The sequence below is a fragment of the Buteo buteo genome, chromosome 16 (genome assembly GCF_964188355.1).
Source record: "Buteo buteo chromosome 16, bButBut1.hap1.1, whole genome shotgun sequence".
Taxonomy (NCBI): domain Eukaryota; kingdom Metazoa; phylum Chordata; class Aves; order Accipitriformes; family Accipitridae; genus Buteo; species Buteo buteo.
Window position 1 is genome coordinate 13,610,285 of NC_134186.1, and position 17,740 is coordinate 13,628,024.

Below are 17,740 nucleotides of genomic sequence, written 5' to 3' on the forward strand. Positions count from 1 at the left end.
GGGGGAAGATACTAGAAAAAGGAAAAAGAGGGGAAGGGAAAAAGAAAAGGCATAAAAGGAAAAAGGAATAAAGGGGGGAAGAAAAGGGAAAAAAAGGGGGGGAAGCAGACGGCCCCAGGTTTCGGGAAGGGGGGGGCGGTGTGTGCCGACCCCCCTTCCCGGAGCGGGGCGTGTCCGGGGCGTGTCCGGGGGCGGGGCGGGCGGGCGGTGGGCGTGGCGTGGCGGGGGGGTGTTATCTCCGCCCGCGCCGCCCCCGCCGCCCCAGCCCGGCAGCAGCGCTCAGGGCAGGAGCCGCCGGCAGTGCCGCCATGGGGGTGGAAGGCTGCACCAAGTGCATCAAATACCTCCTCTTCGTCTTCAACTTCATCTTCTGGGTGAGCCCCGGGCGGCGGGGGGGGGCTGGGGGGGGGCCGAGCCGCCCCTGCCCTTTAAATAACGGGGCTCCAATATGGCTCGTCAGCCTGCGCCTGGTTTTAACCTCTTCCCCGTCCCTTCCCCCCGCGCTGAGACTCGCCGCCTGGGATGTGCCTTGGGGGTTGCTTTTTTCAAGGGGGGGGGGCGCTGCTTGTCCTTTGCGCTTTTTTTATGCGTGCGCGTATATATTTATTTATTTGCAGATGTATAGCTATTTATATATCTGTATTTCGTAGAGATACATATAGAGAAAGATGTTTATGTGCACCCTTTCGGAGCAGAAGCGCGGGGGGTGCCTTGCTCCCGGGCAGGGGGGGGCAGAGCTGGGGGGGGGGGGCGCAGGGGGTCGGTGTGTCCCCCCCCCCCGCGAGGGGTGCTGCCCCCCAACCCCCTGTTGCTGGAGGTCTGCCCTGGGCAAAGCGGCGTTCCGCAGCCAGCCGGGGAGGGAGGAGAGGTGCTGGCCCAGCCATCTGCAGCAGAGGAGCCGGGGAGGAGAGGAGAGGGTGCTCCAAAAAAGATGGGCGGCCGAGGCTGGATTTGCGCTCCCCACCCCAAGAGCTGGCAGGGAGCGGCGGGGGCTCGACGGCCCTGGCATCGCGTCCCCAGCCGGCCTCGACGCCCGCGCTCGGGTCGTGCCCGAGCTGGGGACCGCTGCCTCCGCTGCCGGGGAAGTTATTTTAGGATGCAGGTTTTACCCAGGCTGGAGAGGTTGCCTTTCCTGAGAAAGTTTCTCGTGAAATAATCCATCCAGACGTGCTGCTAATTTAGCAAAAAGCGGCATATCCCAGTTTCCCTGCAAACCAGGTTTGTCCTGGTTAGAAACACCCTCCGGCAGCGAGGGGCTGGCATGGCAAGAAACGCTCTCTCCCCGCTCCTGCGCCTGGGAGCAGTGAGATGTGCCCGAGCAGGCTGCTTTATTTTTTTAAATAGGCTATTTTCCATTCCCCAAAATGCTGTTTTTCTTGCAAGCAAGCCCAGCCCCACCCCGCGGAGGCAAGGCACCGCTTGCTGAGCGTCGGCTGCGTGGTCAGGATGCACCCCTTGTCTGACACCCTGCTCTGGCGTTGGGGAATTTGGGGGTTTTCTTAACGTTTTCTTGCAGCGGCGAACGCAGCGAGGAGAGCTGGAGAAGTGGGGAGGGGAGCGATGCCTTCCAGAGCAAACCCTGCCTCGGCACCGGGAGCTGCTCTGCCTGGCTGGAGCCTGCTGCCTTCTCCCCGGGGGTGCACGGCGAAGGTTTTGGGGGGGGTCCCCACTTCTGGGAGGTGTAGGGCTTAACCGTTGCGTGGGAGCAAGCACTGTCAAATCCGGCCTGATTTCAGGCCTCTTCCCCTTGTTTCTGGGTATAACACTGACCAAGGGAGAGATGACGAGCTCTGACGACAGCTGTTAATTGATACCTGATGCGCTGCCAGCTGCAAGACGAATGCGGGACGGTCCTGGGGTTCAGGTTTTTTTAACCTCTTCCTCCACCCTTAAAAAGGCAGGACAGAGGCGGGTAGGCTTTTCTCTGAAGTGTTGTTCCTTCCGAGTTATCACGCTTCTCCCGGGGCTTTTTCTTCCCTTCTGGTCCCAATTTCCTGCCATTCTTGTCGCTGAAGCCGTCGGGTGTGGATGCGAGGGAGGAAGGGTCTCCTGGGCGGCAGGAAGGATGCCGGGGGCTCTGCAGGGCCGCCGCTTCTGAGCAAGCTCGCTCGCTCGCCCCAATCTGCGTTTGCAAAACAGCTCATCTTTTATAAATGGGTATTTTGCTTCCCAGAGGAATAGCCGAGCCGTTTAATTTCCCTGTTAGGACTTCTGATGCCTTGCCCTATGTCTCAGAGGGAGCCTGATGCCTGCTCCCCATGAGCATTGAGGGGGGAGATGCTCCAGCCCCCCACCGGCTCCCCAGAACACCCCCCAGTGCTGGGCTTGCCCTAGAACCACCTCCTGTGCAGACAGGGAGCCAGGGCTTCGTTAGAATTAATGATGCTTTCTGTGAGGCTGGCCAGCTGAAGGGTGGTTGAACACCAGGTCTTTATGGTTTTTAAGCCCTTTTGTGTTGTTTTTTAAACCAGTAGTCGAGGGGACTTTTAGGTTTACTACCAAGCAAACGCGGTTAGCGGCCAACCTTGCATTCCCAGCTGGGGAGGGGTGCCTTGGTTGCCACCAAAGCGCAAAGTTCCTTTTCACGGGGAGGCGTTTAAAGGCTGGATGAGGTGCTGAGCACCCTTGCTGCAGGGTGGCTGTGTTGGGACCCCAGCTCTGACCCCAGGGAGGTGCGAGACGGGGCATTCGCAGCCCTGTGGTCCTGCCAGCTCGTTAGCCTGCAAGGGCTGCTGGGCTTCTCGTGCTCATTTGCATACCATTTGCCTTGTGCCCAGCCAAGGTCGGGCGCTGTTGATGAAAACAAGCAGGAGACAGAGCCCAAAGTTTGGCAGGCACCACATCGTGCTGCACGGGAGCTTGCTCCGGCACCCAAGGGGAAGAAAGGAAGCAATTCTCAGCCTTAATGGTGTTAACAAATAAAAAAGAAACTCCGATAAGTTTTTAAAGTAGCCCTGCTGTCCTGTCGGAATGTAAATAAACTGACACCCCTCTGGCTTTCCCCCCCTTCCTTCCCCTGGCAGCGCAGGGGGAGTTTCACAAAGCTGCTGTGTTGAAAAGCAAAAGGAAAAGGTGGCCTGGCTGCCAGCTCCCTGGGGCGCCTTGGCAGCCCCCTCTGCCTGAGATGTTTCGGTTTTATTTTATTTTTTGGGGGTTGTTTTCCTTTGCGCATGCATTTTTGAGAAGAAGATGCCAGGGTTACGTGCTTGGTCCAGGGTGGCTCTTGAGGAGGGAGCAGCAGCCGCTGCAGGGACCATGCGTACAAACGGGTGCCCGTCCCGGGAGAGGAAGGGTCCCTGTGTGTTTCACAGTGGCGTCCACCTACCAAAGCAGTGGAGGAGGCCACGGGCAGCACCTGGGAACCTCACCCAGCTGGTAGAACACGGGGCTGGTGAGACAAAAGCTTTGCTGGGCTGCAAACTTGTCCCGAAACCTTAGGGTGGCCAGCGGCAAGGGGATGCTCTGCTTCCCTGCCCTGCGAGAGGGAGCAGCACCAGTACGCGTTCCTGGGCGGTTTTGCTGGTGTGACAGGCAGTCCCAGCTCACCTTGCAGCCTGGAGCAGGGCTGGGCTGGGCACGTGGCGAGGTGGAGCTGCTTCTCCATCCCAGTCTCAATAGACAGTCGGACTTTGACCGTACTCCTGAATTATCCAAATCCGATAGCAGAGCTCAGTGCATGGGGCTGAACTGACCACTGCTGCAAAGAGTCCCTGGAGAGGCCAAAGGAAGCCGGAGAGCTATTTTAAAATGTAATTAAACATAACCAAGGAGAAATTGGCTTGCTTGGAGAAGGATCGCCCAGCTTATTAGCTAATACAGCCCGTGGCAGCCTTCCAGGTCTAGAGCACTGCTGACTGCCCTACCGGAGAGTTGCCTAATTAAAAGGAAGAGCTTACTCCTAATGCCGTTTTCCAGGTACCGCGTGACTCTTTTCTCTTGCTTGTGTTGAGGAGATGTGGTGTAGTTGGGGTGCAAAGCGGAGGAAGGGCAAGAGCAGAGGGAAGGCAGAGGTGAAAGTCTGTCTCAAGAGCGGTGATCGGAAGGGAAGTGGGCTGGAGGAGCCAAGTATTTTCTTGTGCAACACTGGAAAATCCGTCAGCTGTCCCCTGGAGTCCACAAAGCGTGCACAAAGATACTTGGCTTTGGTGACGAGAGGTGATGGGGAGGGAGGTGGCAGTTCTCTGTGGCGGTGGTCCCACAGTGACAACTCCGCCGAGTGGCTCGTGACCCTCCCGATGTGACGAGGAGGGCGGCTGGGTACTGCTCTTCACAGGTTTAAACCCAGAATGGGAGAGCTGGTGGCTCATGTGGCGTGCAGCTCTGAAGCACGGGTTTGAAATAACTCTCTGGACGAACAAAGTAGCTTGCATTTTGTTCTGGGTGCAGGCTCGCACTGAGCACTGCTGAAACGCTACTAGCGATAGCAGCTAGCAGGCTGCTCTGCTGCGGAGCGCGGGGTTTGGTTTGGTTATTGGTCTCCTTGGGAATCGCAGAGAGCCTTGCGAGCAGCAAGGATGTGATGCTGGCCCAGCATCTTCTACTGACTTGGGTTTGATATCCTGGGACAATGTACACGCAAGCGTATTTCCACGTGTGTTTGACCCTGCAGCTACTTAATGCTGTCTTTGAAGGGCAAGGGAGAGGTTTTCTTAGCAGGCTCAGTATCTGGACCCAAGTTTTCCTGCTGATGGCTCTCTGGGATGTGTTTCGGTGCTCTCTGTCAAGTGAACACCGTCCTACCATCACCTATGAAACCTCTTCTGAAGTCTCTGCATACAGAAGGTCATTTAAGCAGGTCTTTTGAAGAGACCGGTGCCCTGCCCGATGGGGATACCTGATTTCAGTTAATGGGCTGAGCTGCAGTCGCAAGGAGGGAGCATTGTTGGTGGCTGGAGGGGGATTGCTCTGTTTTCCTGAGGTTATTCTTCTATCAACCACCATAATGCTCGTCTCCTGCAAGAGCATTAACCCATGTACAGTGCCTTGAGAAACACTTTGATCCTGTATTGTGCAAGTGCCTTTCACTGTATTATTAAAAAGGGAAAGCAGTTGTATTACCATTGTAGTTAAATGCTTATGTATGGGGCCAAATTAATTCTAAAGCAGTATCTGAAATTGTTTTCCTCTCTGCCGAGGGTGATCAAACCCTGCTGGTAGATGTCAATGTATAGCGATACTTCTGTCCGCAGTGGGGATCAGGCTGCGGCAGGCGGTGAGCAGCCTGCAGGCTCGGTGCTCCCTGTCGGAGGACCCCGCTCCTGGATTTTGATGCCGTATTCCCGCTCTCCTCCCATCCATCAAGCTCTGTTTGGCCTCTGGCGTGCCGCTCCTCCGGGAGCGTTCCTCCTAAGCTTGTTTTGAAAAGCCCCGCAGTGTTGTGGGGCTGGTAACTATAGGCACCAGTGGAGAATTTCACCCCGGCCGGCAGCTCTATTAATAGCCGCTGCTGGGAGCGGAGCGCGGGCTGCAGGCTGCCTTCGTCCTCCTGCCCCTCGAGCACGGGGCTCTTCCCAAACGCCCTTTCTGCATCTCCTGGGCAGGACTTGCCTAAAAACTTGCAGCCTGACCTTCGGCGGCTGTCGTCGCCGCAGAAGGCAGCGGAAAGACGGCGCCTGCGCTCTCCAAGAAGAGTCCTCACTGCAGTGTGAACGTGCCTGCGCCGAGCTTGGTGGAGAAGCTTTTACGTTGTCTGGCTGTCAAGCTGCAGCCGCGTTTGTCTGATTTGGGTCGCTTCCCCTGCTTATGCTGCCCCCAAAAAGTCTTGCGAGGGTCCTGACGTGTTGGTGCTACCCTGACAAGCAGTGGGGGGTGACCTGTAGCGCTTCTTGCCTTAAAATTTTAAGTGAATTTTTGGCACGAAGTCCCGCCATCGTAACATGAAGACCGTCGCAGGATCAAACCAAAGATCTCAGGTTCGTGGGCTGCTGTTCAGCTGTCAGCCCCTTGCTGCACCCCAAGCCCTTTCAGCACTTCCACGGGGCGCATCTATTTGCGGTAGAAAGGAAATTCAAATTCCTCTTTCCGGGAAGCGAGGTGCGGGGGGCGGGCAGGCTTGGCACTGCCTCTGCATGGGTGCCTGCCACCAAGGGCCGTGTGCTCCTCTCCTGCCCACCTCGGTCCTCGAGATGGTAGTGCAGAACCTGTTAGGTCCTAGTACGCATCTTGAAAGGGCTCGTATCGCCCTTCCAAAGGTAATTTTCATCAAGTTACGAATCTCTAGCTACTCACTTTTTCCCCCCCTCGTGCTGGGTGCGGTGACAGAGTGATGTTTCGTTATTTATGCTGTGCATACTGGAGAACAGGGTATCTGCTGCTCCACCTAGAGACTGACAAATGACCTGGGAGCAAAGCATTCGACCCCAAATTAGCAATACATTCCTGGCCGCACGATGGGCTTCTTCCATGGCGAGATGCTTCACCTTTGGCAAGCTGTTTCATCCTTCTGTGCCCTGGTTCCCCGCGCCTAAAAGGAGGGGGATTTGGTCTTACTCTGTCTCAGCCGCTTTGCAGGTTGTGCTGGAGAGGAGCGGTGGGGAGCCCCGGCTGGGCTCCCCGAGTGGGGTCTGGGTGCCATCCCCCCAAAGGGCTCAGCTTCCAGGCAACGTAAGGGAAACCGCAAGCCTGTGCAGCGTGAAAACCTGTTAAAAAAATCTCGAACTGTCTACCCGAATCATAAACCAGCTAAAATCCATTAAGCTTTCTTGGCAGCATCCTGCTTCTTGTAAGTAACTGTGGTATTTCCCAGGCGTCGCGGCGCAGGCTCCGCCGCCGGCGTTTTTGCAGCAAGGCAGGAGCTTCTCCCGGCCCCGCAGCCCGTGCGAGGGACAGGCTGGGAAGCGGCGTCCTGGCGGCAGGACCGGCCGTGGCCGCGGGAAGCGGTGCTGCTAAAAATACAGTGTTGGGAAACTGCTGGCACCTCCGCTTCCCTCCTCCGCCAGCTCGAGCTGCAGGATGTCTGCTTCGCTTTGACATGCCCGGCAAGCTGCCCTATGGCCAGGAAAGCTTCTTCCTCCTCCTCTTCCTCCTCCTCCCCACCAGGAAACCTGTTTCGGAGAGGGGCAGAGGGAAGGGAGCAGGAGGAAAAGGGCCGGCGGCAGCGGAAGGGGCAGGGGGTGATGCTCGTCCTGGAGTACGCGAGTGTCTGGGGAGCAGCAGGCCAAGGTAGGGGCAGCTTGGATATGGGGTGCCCCACATTAAAGGGGGGAATGGGGCCGTTCCTTGGACCCCTAAATCATGGGCACTTCTCAGGGAGGGGAGGAGCGACCGAGCTGTGAAGGACAGGCTTGTTCCCTTGCCCCATAGCTGGATCTGGGAAATTTTAGGGCGAACGGCGCGTCAGTCAGTGAGGCTCAATCCAAGAGGGAGCCCCGCTACGTGCACGGTGGATGGGGTGGCAAACCGGGGCTGCGCACCGGCCGTCACCGTGGTGCTCGGACGTGATACCCCGTTGCGTGGGGTACCACCCCGTCACCTCTCAGGGGCTGGGGGTGCCTTTTCCCTCCCCTAAGCAGCATCCGAGGAGGGCTTCCCCCCGCCGTGCCAAGCAGGAATCGCATCGCTGCAAAAAAGCAAGCCTTGGGCAAGCAGGATCCAGCTGGAAAAGTCTGGCTGTCTGTGGAAGAAGTAATAAATCTCTGGAAGCTGGAAAACAGCGGTAAAGAGGAAACACCGGAGCCTGCTGCGCCACCTCTGCCGTGCCGGCAGGCTGCTCGGGGTGCGATCTCCAGGGCTGGCCCTGTCCTGGGGAGCACTAGCGATGCTGTGGGATACCGTGCCATGGACTGGGTGCCCTTCTAGGCTTGCGGTGGATTTTTGAAGGAGCAGGGAAGATGGAGGAGGTGTTATTTTTGTCAAGGGGTTGTTTTCTTTTTGGGTTTTGGGGGGTATGTCTGTGGGTTGGTTTGGTTTTTTTTTTAATTTAAACAAAGGCATACAAAAGTGCAGGTAGGGGAAGGCAGCAGAATGAGAATTTAAAACACTCCAGAGTAAGGGAAAGCACAAGGCTGTAAAAGTAGCCAATAAAGTTAGTAGTGCTTAAAATGCTGGAAAATAATCTGGACGCTCCCGAGACTGAGCAGTTGCTTGTTTCAGTGGCATCCACCTCTGCAAGCACCTTCACGCTGGCAGGGGAAAGGCCGGCTGGGGAGGTCGGCTTGTGGAAAGCAGATCTAAGAGCGATTCAGTGCTGGTATTGCTGACGTTGCAGCTTTTAGATTACTGCTTTTGTTAAAGTAGTCCCCAAAAGTTTAAATGGAGAGCTGTGCTGGGCACTTGGGGTATATCTGCAACAAGTGACAGCCCCAGGCTCTGAGACGTTGCTGTCTGACTAGCCGGGCAAGCACAGAGCGATGAGGCAACCTGCACGAGATCACGGATACCTGCGGGGTGGGGGGGGAAAGGGATATTCAGTGTATGAGGGTACACAGCCTGGAGACCAGCGTGATGCTGCCGTCGGTGGTTGGAGCTCTTCTGGCCCTCGTGTCAGCAAACAGCAGCTCTGTAGGATGGGGAGGGAAGAAAACGCTGAGCTTGTATCTGGAACAAGTTGTTGTGTTAAAAATGAGATGATCCCAAGCAAGGTGCAGTGGAAGGCAGGGTTACTGTGGTGAGCCGATGAGGTTTTCTCCATCTTGTCTTTTTTCCTTTGGGAAGAAAGATGCCTTAATTACCTTTTGCACTCCTTGGTGGTGGAAGGATGTATGGTTTTCATGGAAAAAGTTGCTCATCGTAGCCTAAACCCTGTTTTCATTAGTAAGTGAACGAGGCTTTCTCTTAAGAAATCCAGCTGCTGTTGGATTAAAACGTCCATTTGGAGGTCCTCTGTGCTCTGTTAAAGAAGCAGCTGGAGTCAGCGGCGCGGGAGGGACGTGGGGTGTTCCTGGGGCGCATTCGGGCTGAACCCGGGAACATCTGGAGACGGTTCAGCTGCCTGCCGTAGGCAGACCTCGCCGCTGGGGTGGGTTTGATGAGACGGAAGACTCCCTTCAGCTGACGCTCCCAAATTTAGATTAAGAAATATTTTGAGGATAGCTTGCAGCCTGCTCTCGGTTCTGCGTCGGGCGTTTTAGGGCAGGTTTGAGTGGAAAGCAGCTGCTGCTCCTCCTGGTGCTGGCGTCACCCCAGCCTCGCCGCGGGTGGCGGGGGCCGCTGGGGTGGGTGCTGCTGGGCGCCGAAGGCAGCGTGCTGGGGCACGGCGGTGTTTCCTTGCAGAGGGAAAACCAAACCAAAAAGGGCTGCAGCCTCTTCTTCACCTCTCCCAGCCAGCAGAGAAACCCAAATCTTCCTCAGGATCTCTTCGGCCCTGGGAGCCACCAAGAGACCTTTACTTTAAGAGTGGCACTGATTAATTTAGGGACATTCTCCTTCTCCCAGGAGGATAAACACGGGCTTCGTTATGCCCTCAGACAATGAACAAGCCATGCCAGGCTGGATTTGGGTAACTTTCTGTGAAGCCACGAGCTGCCTTATTTGGAGCTGGATTTGAGCACAGCCTGGCTTTCACGACTTTTGTCCATAGCCAGTGTTTGGAGAACCTCGGGCTCTCCCCAGTATAAGAGAGGTGGGGGACCGTGCCAGCGGGGAAGTTGCATTGGTTGCTGCGGGAGAAGTGTTAAAAGCTGATTATTTTGGTGGCAAATTGGGGAAAGGTTTGTAAAAATCTTTCCTCCCTCTCCAGGGAGCTGGTGAGGATTTTCTCCCCCCGGCACATGGAAAAGCCCCAAGGTCAGCTTGCCTTGTGAGTTTTGCCCAAATTGTGTGGGTTTGCCCCAGCTTCGATGGTGCCCCTGTAAAAGTCTCTTGGCTGGGATTTGCAGAAATGGGTGTGGAGGAAAACCACCAGCTGACCTCCCAAGGGGCAAAGCTGGACTCCCACCCACAGCCTGTCTCGCAGATCCCAGGCTTTGTGTGTTCGCCGAGGCTGTGCTTGCACAACTGGAAACTTTGCACTTTTACTGAACAAACGTGCTTTTTTTTTTTTTTTTTTTTGTGACCTTCGTGGTGCTGCTCATGCCTGTAGCTGACCTGACTCGGATCCTTTTGAAAAAAACAATGTGTTTCCGCTTTTGTACTCTTTGGTAGTTATCTTCCCATCTTTAAGATGAATGGCTTTGAGGATTTAGGACACTCAAAGATAAATTGGCATTTGAACAGGTGCTTCCAGCCTTTTGTAGAAGCGATATTGAATTCTTAAGGGTTTTGGGGTTTTTGTTTTGTTTTGGTTTTGTTTTTACATGTGTGTTTATTTTTTCTCCCTCTCTCTCATGGTTTTAAATGGAAGGGGGGGTGTCATGAAGAACCCAGCAAGTCCTGCTGGAAATGCTCTGGCTCGAGTTCCTCTGAGTGACGCCTTCCCCACTGCAGTACCCAGTACCCCCGATCTGCTCCCGTCCTCCGCTGCCATTCCCAGCCCCTCCCTGAAGGAGAAAACAGTGAGGCAGTCGGTCCCAAAACTTCCCATTATTTGGACATAAGTATTCCAGCGGTAAGCTGGGTTGATGCTCCGCACGCAGAACATCCCCTCCCGTGTTGGCAGCGTGTTTTTCTCCTTGGGGGCTCCGTCCCGTGTCTGCGTGCGCACGTGCGCGCGCGAGTGCTCCGCTCCTCCGCTGGACCAGACTGGGGTGAGGCGGCGGGTTCAGCCTCCTCCAGTCGCAGAGCTGCTCGGCTCTGTTCAGCATCTTCCTGGCAGCCTCCAAAAGTGGTGTGGCTGTGCCTTGGCCTGAACCGAGGCTTTGCTCTGCTTTAATCCCTGTATCGGGACGTTAAGGAAAGCCGTACGTGCCGCAGGAGCGCCGGGTCTGCTCGGGCGGAAAGCCTGACCCGGGATGGGAAGTAATGTGCACGTGAGACTGGGGGCAGAGGGAAAACTGATGGTCCCCCCACTTTCTGAGCCGCAGTCTCCCCGTCTTTCCCACCCGGTTCTCAGCAGATCAAACAAAACCCAAACCCCTGTTTGTACATCGCAGAGAAGCAAAATGGGGTGATAACAGCCCGTTGGGAAAAGGGAGTAATTGGGGCTGATCCTAACTTCTATTGAAAACCTCTCCTGAAAGCCTGAGCCGCACATCTTGTGCTTCTTGCACGAGGCTGAGCCTTCCATTTTAATGGAGCAATAAAATAGCTTTTAGGAAAGAAACCACCTGCAGGAACTGGAAAGGGCTTTGTGCAGCCCCAGAATGAGGGGTCTTCTCATAAAGCAGGGAAGGTCGTGTGGCTGGTGTGGTACGGGCTGCAAAGCACGTTGCAGGGGTGGGACGACGGTTAGGAAGGATGTTCTTGTCCGCGAAAGGAGCAAATAAGAATTTGCAGAAAAATGAGAAGCAAGCCTTCTGCTCCTGCCTGAAAGCTGCTGCTGCGGGTCCGGTGCAGCTGGAGCGGTGGGTAATGCCTGCTTCCCTCTGCTTTTTCCCCAGCTGGCCGGAGGCATCATCCTGGGAGTGGCCCTGTGGCTCCGGCATGACTCGCAGACGACGAATATCCTCTACCTGCAGCTGGGGGACAAGCAGGCCCCCAACACCTTCTATGTCGGTAAGTAGGTCTGGGGACGCTGGCGTTGCTGCACGGGCGGCGTGCCCCGGGGTGGGCTGCAGCGTGCCCAAAAGCAGGGCGGAAGGCTCCGGCGAGCAGCAAGTTGGACTAAAATTACCTCACGCTCCCCCCGTATTCCCCCAAAAATATCCCCTGCCGTGCCAATCAAAGCATTTGTTAAACGTTGGCTGTGGCCCAAGCGCAGACTCCGAAGTCATGGCGGCTAAAAGCGCAAAAAGACGTGTTGCGGCATCGCGGGTTTTCCCCGGTGCCGTTCTCTGCTGCCGTCTCCCCTGGAGCACATTTGGAAAGAGGGGGGACTTCTTGGAAGTGTGTCTCATTTCCTATCCAAAGAGATGTAAAAGTAGCCGACGGAGCGGCTGGCAGTGGAAAGTGAAGCTCGGCGAGCTCATGACTCATGTTCTCCAGGAGGGGCAGGTGGAGCCTCTGTGTGTTATGGTTAAGCTTAGTGTGATTTTTATTAATTTGACAGCATGCTGGCTTGCTGGAAGGTGAAAACACCTATTTTTGCGCTGTTCTCCAACGATCCCTCGCAGATGAGGGGGAGCAGCTTGCAGGAGGGGCTGGCTGCCAGGCAGGGGCTGGCTTGGGAGCGTGAGCTGGGGCGAGGACCCGTCTGATCCCATGTCCTGTTCTCACCTGGAGCTGAAATTACCTTCTGGAAAGGGTTTTCCTCTGGTTTTCTCTGCTTGCGCATGAAACGGCACGCCTGAGCCCTCTCCCTGGCTGTGCCTGGTTACAGTAGGTGCTCCCGCTGTAAATAGCAGTGGGTTTTTCTCTCTTGCTGTCTCCCCTCTCCTGCCTCATGCCCAGAGCTGTATTTACGGCATTTTCCCTTTGTAGATTTCAATGTTTAAAAGAGAAAAGGGCAGCTCTCTTAAGAAGTTAAACTCTCTCCAGGAGCTCCTTCCTTCTGGGGGCCGACTACTGATGTCTCCCTAGTTAATGCATTTCTCCCAAAACCTGGGGGACCTGGAGCGTGGGGGCCGAGTCCTTCCCTCCCGCCTCTTGGGCATCTTTTGCTCTTCCACCCCTTTTTGTTCTGTCTCTGTCCTTGGCCTTTGCTATTTAGAAGGCGATGGGGAACAGGCTGTGAGTCCCACCGCTGTGCTGGCTTTCTGACGCCTGTGAACGGCCCATGATTTGAGGCTGGCTGTCTTTTTAAAGTTATATTCAGCAACAGATCAGCCTGGATTCCTTCTGGCGGCTGTAATTTCCATGCAGTAATAACGGCAGAGCATTTCTTTCAGCTGCTGCCTCTCCCAGCCAGCCCTCTGGAGCCTGAAGACTGGGATTTCTTTTTGCTTCCCCCGCCCGCCCCTGCTTTTTTTTGCCCCACTACAACTGATACTCCCTTCTTTTTCTCGTCTGGCATCCAACATACACATGCACACGATGTTCCTGCTTCAGGAGCAGGAACCTCTCTGGGGTTGGCCTCCAGAGCTGGTTTTTTTGGTTTGGTTATTTCAGGGTTTTTTGTTGGGGGTTTTTTTTGTTGTTTTTTTGTTGTTTTTTTTTTCTCCTTGCAAACCACTTTTTGGTGTCTGGCATGGGACGCCAGTCCTGGGATCTGTCAGGAGGCTTTTCAAGGCTGGCCAGGCTTTGGCGCAGTGCTGCAGGACAGGGGAAAGAAATAAAAACTGTCGGAGGAGGAAAACTTGCACCATGGGGTTTGTACTTAGTCAGGAGGGGGAGTGGGAAAGCAGCACTTTGGTGTCTCCTGGTTTCTCTCTGTGTCCTTTCCCCTGCCCCAAAGTTGGAGCTGTTTTGTTAAAGGTTGTTTTCCCACGGTGTCCGTGTGTTACGGCAGAGGAAGAACAATTAATGCAAGCGGCTGGTGTGTGGGTTTTGATGGAAACGGGGAAGTGGGAGAAGGAGGATGTGGGGAGCAGGGCAGCTAGCAGGGTACCGGGGCGATGCTGATCTGCCTTCAGGCTGCTGCAGGAGCAGGAGGGCAGCGGTCCTTGCTCTCCCCTTCCCCTGCGGCCGGACCGAATGGCTGCAACAGCCCCTCTTGCAGCTCCCGTGGGCGCAGGCAACTGTTCCCCTGCTCACCTCTGCCGCCTGTGGGGAGGGAGCTCCTGGGTCGGAGTTTCCCACAAGCGGAACCCTCCCGCTCCCCAGCCCCGGTGTTTTGGCACCGCATCCAGCGAGTTGTCTTGTAGGCTGGCTTGGGAGGTTATTAAACGAGCTTTTGTTCACAGGCTTTTCCTCAGCGCGGCTTGCAAACCGTCTGATCCCCTAACCGCTTGTTGCAGGCTTGGCTTTTGGAACTTCCATTTTGGCTGTGGACCCAACGCTCCAGCAAATGACAAGTTAACTGCTTCAGCACTGTAAAGACCAAGCGGTACCAGGGATGAGGATAGCTAGAGCATCGTAGTTTCATGCTTTTGTGACTATAAAGGAAAACACTTGCTCTTCATTTGAGCTAGGCTTATGGTCTAATATGCGTTTATTTGCTTTATTTGTAGTTGGAAAAACTAAAATCCTTCTTGCCCTTGCATAACACTGTGTCTGAAGTGCTCTGTGTGTCTGGAGGCTGGGCAAGGTGCTGGTAGCAGATCAGAGAACATCTTTCTAGATAGCTAGAGGCATTGATAAGTTGGATGCTAACAACTGGTTAACCACTTCTTACGTATTTATTGACCCTACACATAAAGAACCATTTTTAAAAAAAAAAAAAACAAAACTGTGACTCAATGAGTTACAAGAGCCCGTGGGAAAAGGCTGAGCTGGTCCATCTCTGTGGATACCGGTACAAACTGGAGCAGCCTGATCTCTCCACAATAAGTTGGTGCTGTGGTGTCAGTGGTTTTAAGAGCCCTCGGGGATCTTGAAGAGGCAAGTGACACTGAACTTAATGCTTTTGCCCCATCTCGGTGGGGTGACAGTGAAGAGAATGGGACAGGGGAAAGCCAGGTTCCCCATCCCCCAAGGATTTGGTTATGTGATACCCAGAGATGGCCTCTGTGGGCGCAATGCTGTCAGCAGGGTGGGGACAAAAGCCTCGGCCCCTGTTTGCCATAAATCCCCACTCCTGGATATCACATTTTCCCCCTTGCTGGGCTGCCTGTGTGCTGGGAGCATCGCCGGGCACTCATCCCTGCTGCCCCCGATGCTGCCCGGTGAGGAGCGGAGCGCGGAATCCGGATGGTCTCGGCTTCGCTCTCGCCTGCCAGGTCCAAAATAGGAAATCTGCCTCCAGCTGCTCATAGCAAGTGACAGGGTGACACGACCCGTGGCTCTAATTAGCTCGGCCCTGGGAGCGGGGCCAGCCACAAGGAAAAGTGCAAAGGCCTCCAGAGCTGGGGTGCGGTTTTCTGTGTACCTTTTGGGGGCGAGCAGGGGGTTGGTTTTGCTTCTGTTCAGGGTTTTTTGTGTTTTATTAGTAAATCCTCTGCTGGGCAGCGTCTCTTCCCTGGAGCACAGCGGCACTGGTGCTGCTCCGGAGGGGTGGAAGGTTTTGGACAGGCATGTGGTGGTGGGTTAAACTTGGCCACCACCAGGGCTGCTGCTGCCGCTGCTCCCTTTCTCTGCCGTCCTGCTGGGTATCACTGCCCCAACAGGCAACAGGGTGGGGTTTTGGTGGTTTGTTGGGGTTTTTTTTATTATTATTTTGTTGGGGTTTTTTTTTTTCCCCCCTAGCAACCAGGCTGATGATGGTGGGTCCGACTCCCGAGCAGGTCAGACAGCAAAGCCTGTGGGAGACAAGGGGGGTGACAGCCAGGGGCAGCAATGGCTTTGGGCTGATTTTAAGGCCATGAGTGTTCCCGGGGAGCGGTGTGTTGCAGTAGCACTGGAGGGGAGACTGGCTAACGGGAATGCAGGCTCTCTAACGAGGTGAATCACAGATGCTCTTCACCATACTGCTCCATACAAATACAATCCAGGATAATGATTTCTGCCCTGGAAATGAGTTCAAGCTGCTTTTCACACAGACTGGGCTGGAAGAACTGGGCCAGAAAGCACAGGGATCCTTCAAAGTCTTTCTCACAAACAAGTACGCCTTGGAGTTGAACTGCAGTTTCATCTGCATGCTTGTCCTTGAAGTCAGCACAATGTCCATCGCTGGCACCCTTTTGTAGGTATCCTCAGGTTTTTTGAAAGTACCATCATAAGGCTTTGCTGGCTTCAGGGGGTCTGAGCCTCGTGGAGCGAAGAGACTGCCGAGCGGCAGTGTGTACGTGGGTAGGGATCGGGGACGCCTGCCTGAGCTTCCCCAGGGCTTGCCCACTGTCCCTACGGCATGTGAGGATGCTTCGGCTGCTCTTGCTGTGGGTCCCAGATGCGGCCAGCAGCGCAGAGCATCCCGGCACATCATCCAGACAGACTTGTGTTGGCTAAGCAGTCACTGAGGAGCTGTCCCTTCTATTCATAACAGCAGCTTTTTTCTTAATTAGCCTTTCAGGACTGCCTTGGACAAAAAGAAGTGATGTCCAGGATTTCAGAGGTGCGTTTTTTGTTGCAGAGGAGGTTGCACTGAGCTCTGGTGAGGTGCAAAAGCTCTGGAAGCCAGCAGTGCTGCAGTGGGTGCAGACCTGCTGTGAGCAGTGGGGAGCTCTTGGCTTCTCTCCATGCCCCCATCCTTGTCCCCATCCCTCCAGAAGTATTAGGCATCTTTCAAAGGTGGTGCCAACTTCTCTCTATTGTGGGGCTAGACTCAACAGTAAATCTTTTGCTGAACTTGTTGTGAAAAGGCTAGAGAAGAGCCCAAGAGCCCTGGTCTCTGGGTCCTGTAATAGACAGTAGTGAAAAACTGCCTTCTGTTTTGGCGTGAGGTGCTGCAGCGATCCCTGCGGATGCACGCGGCTGGTTCAGCACCGCGTTCCTCACCCATTTGTGCTGTACTTCTTCAAGACTCCATGTGTCGGTGGTTTGCCAGTAAAGACATGAGCTGTGGCCAGGCTTGCGAGCTTGGGAGTGGAAACCAAGGTTTGCGTTTGGCCTTGAACCACAGTGAGCAAAATGGATCACTTAAAAAAACAATATATATGTGGGGATTTTTTTAAATAGAAGTGCATGCACTTTTCTCTGTTGGAAGTAAACTTATTTACAGTTAAGGACAATTTAATTATTTAATCCCTTAAAGAAAAAAAGGCTGAGATTTACTGGTTCTAGATTTTCCTCTAGTCACTTTCAGATCGACTCCTTCAATAATAGTGGAATTCTTTTTAAAATAGTAGTTGTGAGGCAAAACACTTTGTCAGTACTTCCCTCTAAGGATCTGGCTTACATCATATAGCTGACAATACAAACAATCCTTTTTGTGTGTGTTCTTATCATAGAATTCAATTTCTATTAAAAAAACAAATTGTATTTAATTGCAATTCAGTCTACGTTCATCGTGACCAACTCCTGCAATTCATTTACTCTGCAGACTAAAATTGGTTATGATGTAAGGCCATAAATTAGTGGCGTTGGGTTATTTTGCGTTCAGATCTATCTGACTACAAATAATGTAGTTGTCCTCCTCCTTTGCTCCTTCCCGTTGGCTCTGCTGCTGGGGACCTGCGCCAAAGGTGGCTTCTTGCTCTTCAGAGCTGTTTAAACCCATAGCTCTGATGGTTTTCCTTTGAAAACCTGCCATGTGTTCAGGCATGCAAAGCCCCCAAGAAATCCTCCGGCGAGATTTGGGCTCTGTCAGCAGCTGAGATCCCAGGGCACATAGAGATGTCCAGAAGTGGTGTCGGCTGGGGCAGCAGAGGGGTGGGCTGGCATGTTCCAGCCTGGGTCTCCTGTGCCGGACCTGGACCACCATCATCCATCCCAGTCCTGGAGATGTGCAGCAGACCTCCTCCCAGCTCTCGCGGGTACGCTGACGTTACAGAACTCAAGTCTTCTTCCAGTGTTTCCTGGGTAGGCAGAAGAAACCTGACCGTGGCATCTTTGTGTGGAGTCATCTCGGGTACGGCTTTGTGCACCCGAGGGTGTTGTTTGGGGCTTTCTCCACCTCCCCTTTGCTTTTCTGACAGAGGCATGTCCTTTGCCGCCTCCCCACCTTGTTCTTGCAGACAAGGGCAGTATGTCCAGCCTTTCGTCCCCCCAGGTGAGCCACCAGCCCCAGGAGAGCTCTCCACGCTTTGCGCCACTGTTGCTCCATCTGGAAGCCATTAGCAGCCACAGAGCGGCAATGTTTTTCTTGGGAAAGGGGGTGGAGGGGAGTGGAGGGGCTTCCCAGTTGTCGTCTGCC

At 54.5% G+C, this 17,740-nt stretch overlaps 1 protein-coding gene across 1 annotated transcript in view; it reads left to right on the forward strand.

The window, feature by feature from the left end:
- The first annotated feature begins 215 nt into the window (after window positions 1-215).
- CD81 (CD81 molecule) overlaps window positions 216-17,740 on the forward strand; it is a 35,393-nt gene continuing 17,868 nt past the window's right edge. The window contains exons 1-2 of the mRNA XM_075047911.1: window positions 216-374; window positions 11,415-11,529. Coding sequence (XP_074904012.1) covers window positions 309-374; window positions 11,415-11,529 — 181 coding nt within the window. The 5' untranslated portion in view covers window positions 216-308. The remainder of the gene's footprint in view (window positions 375-11,414; window positions 11,530-17,740) is intronic.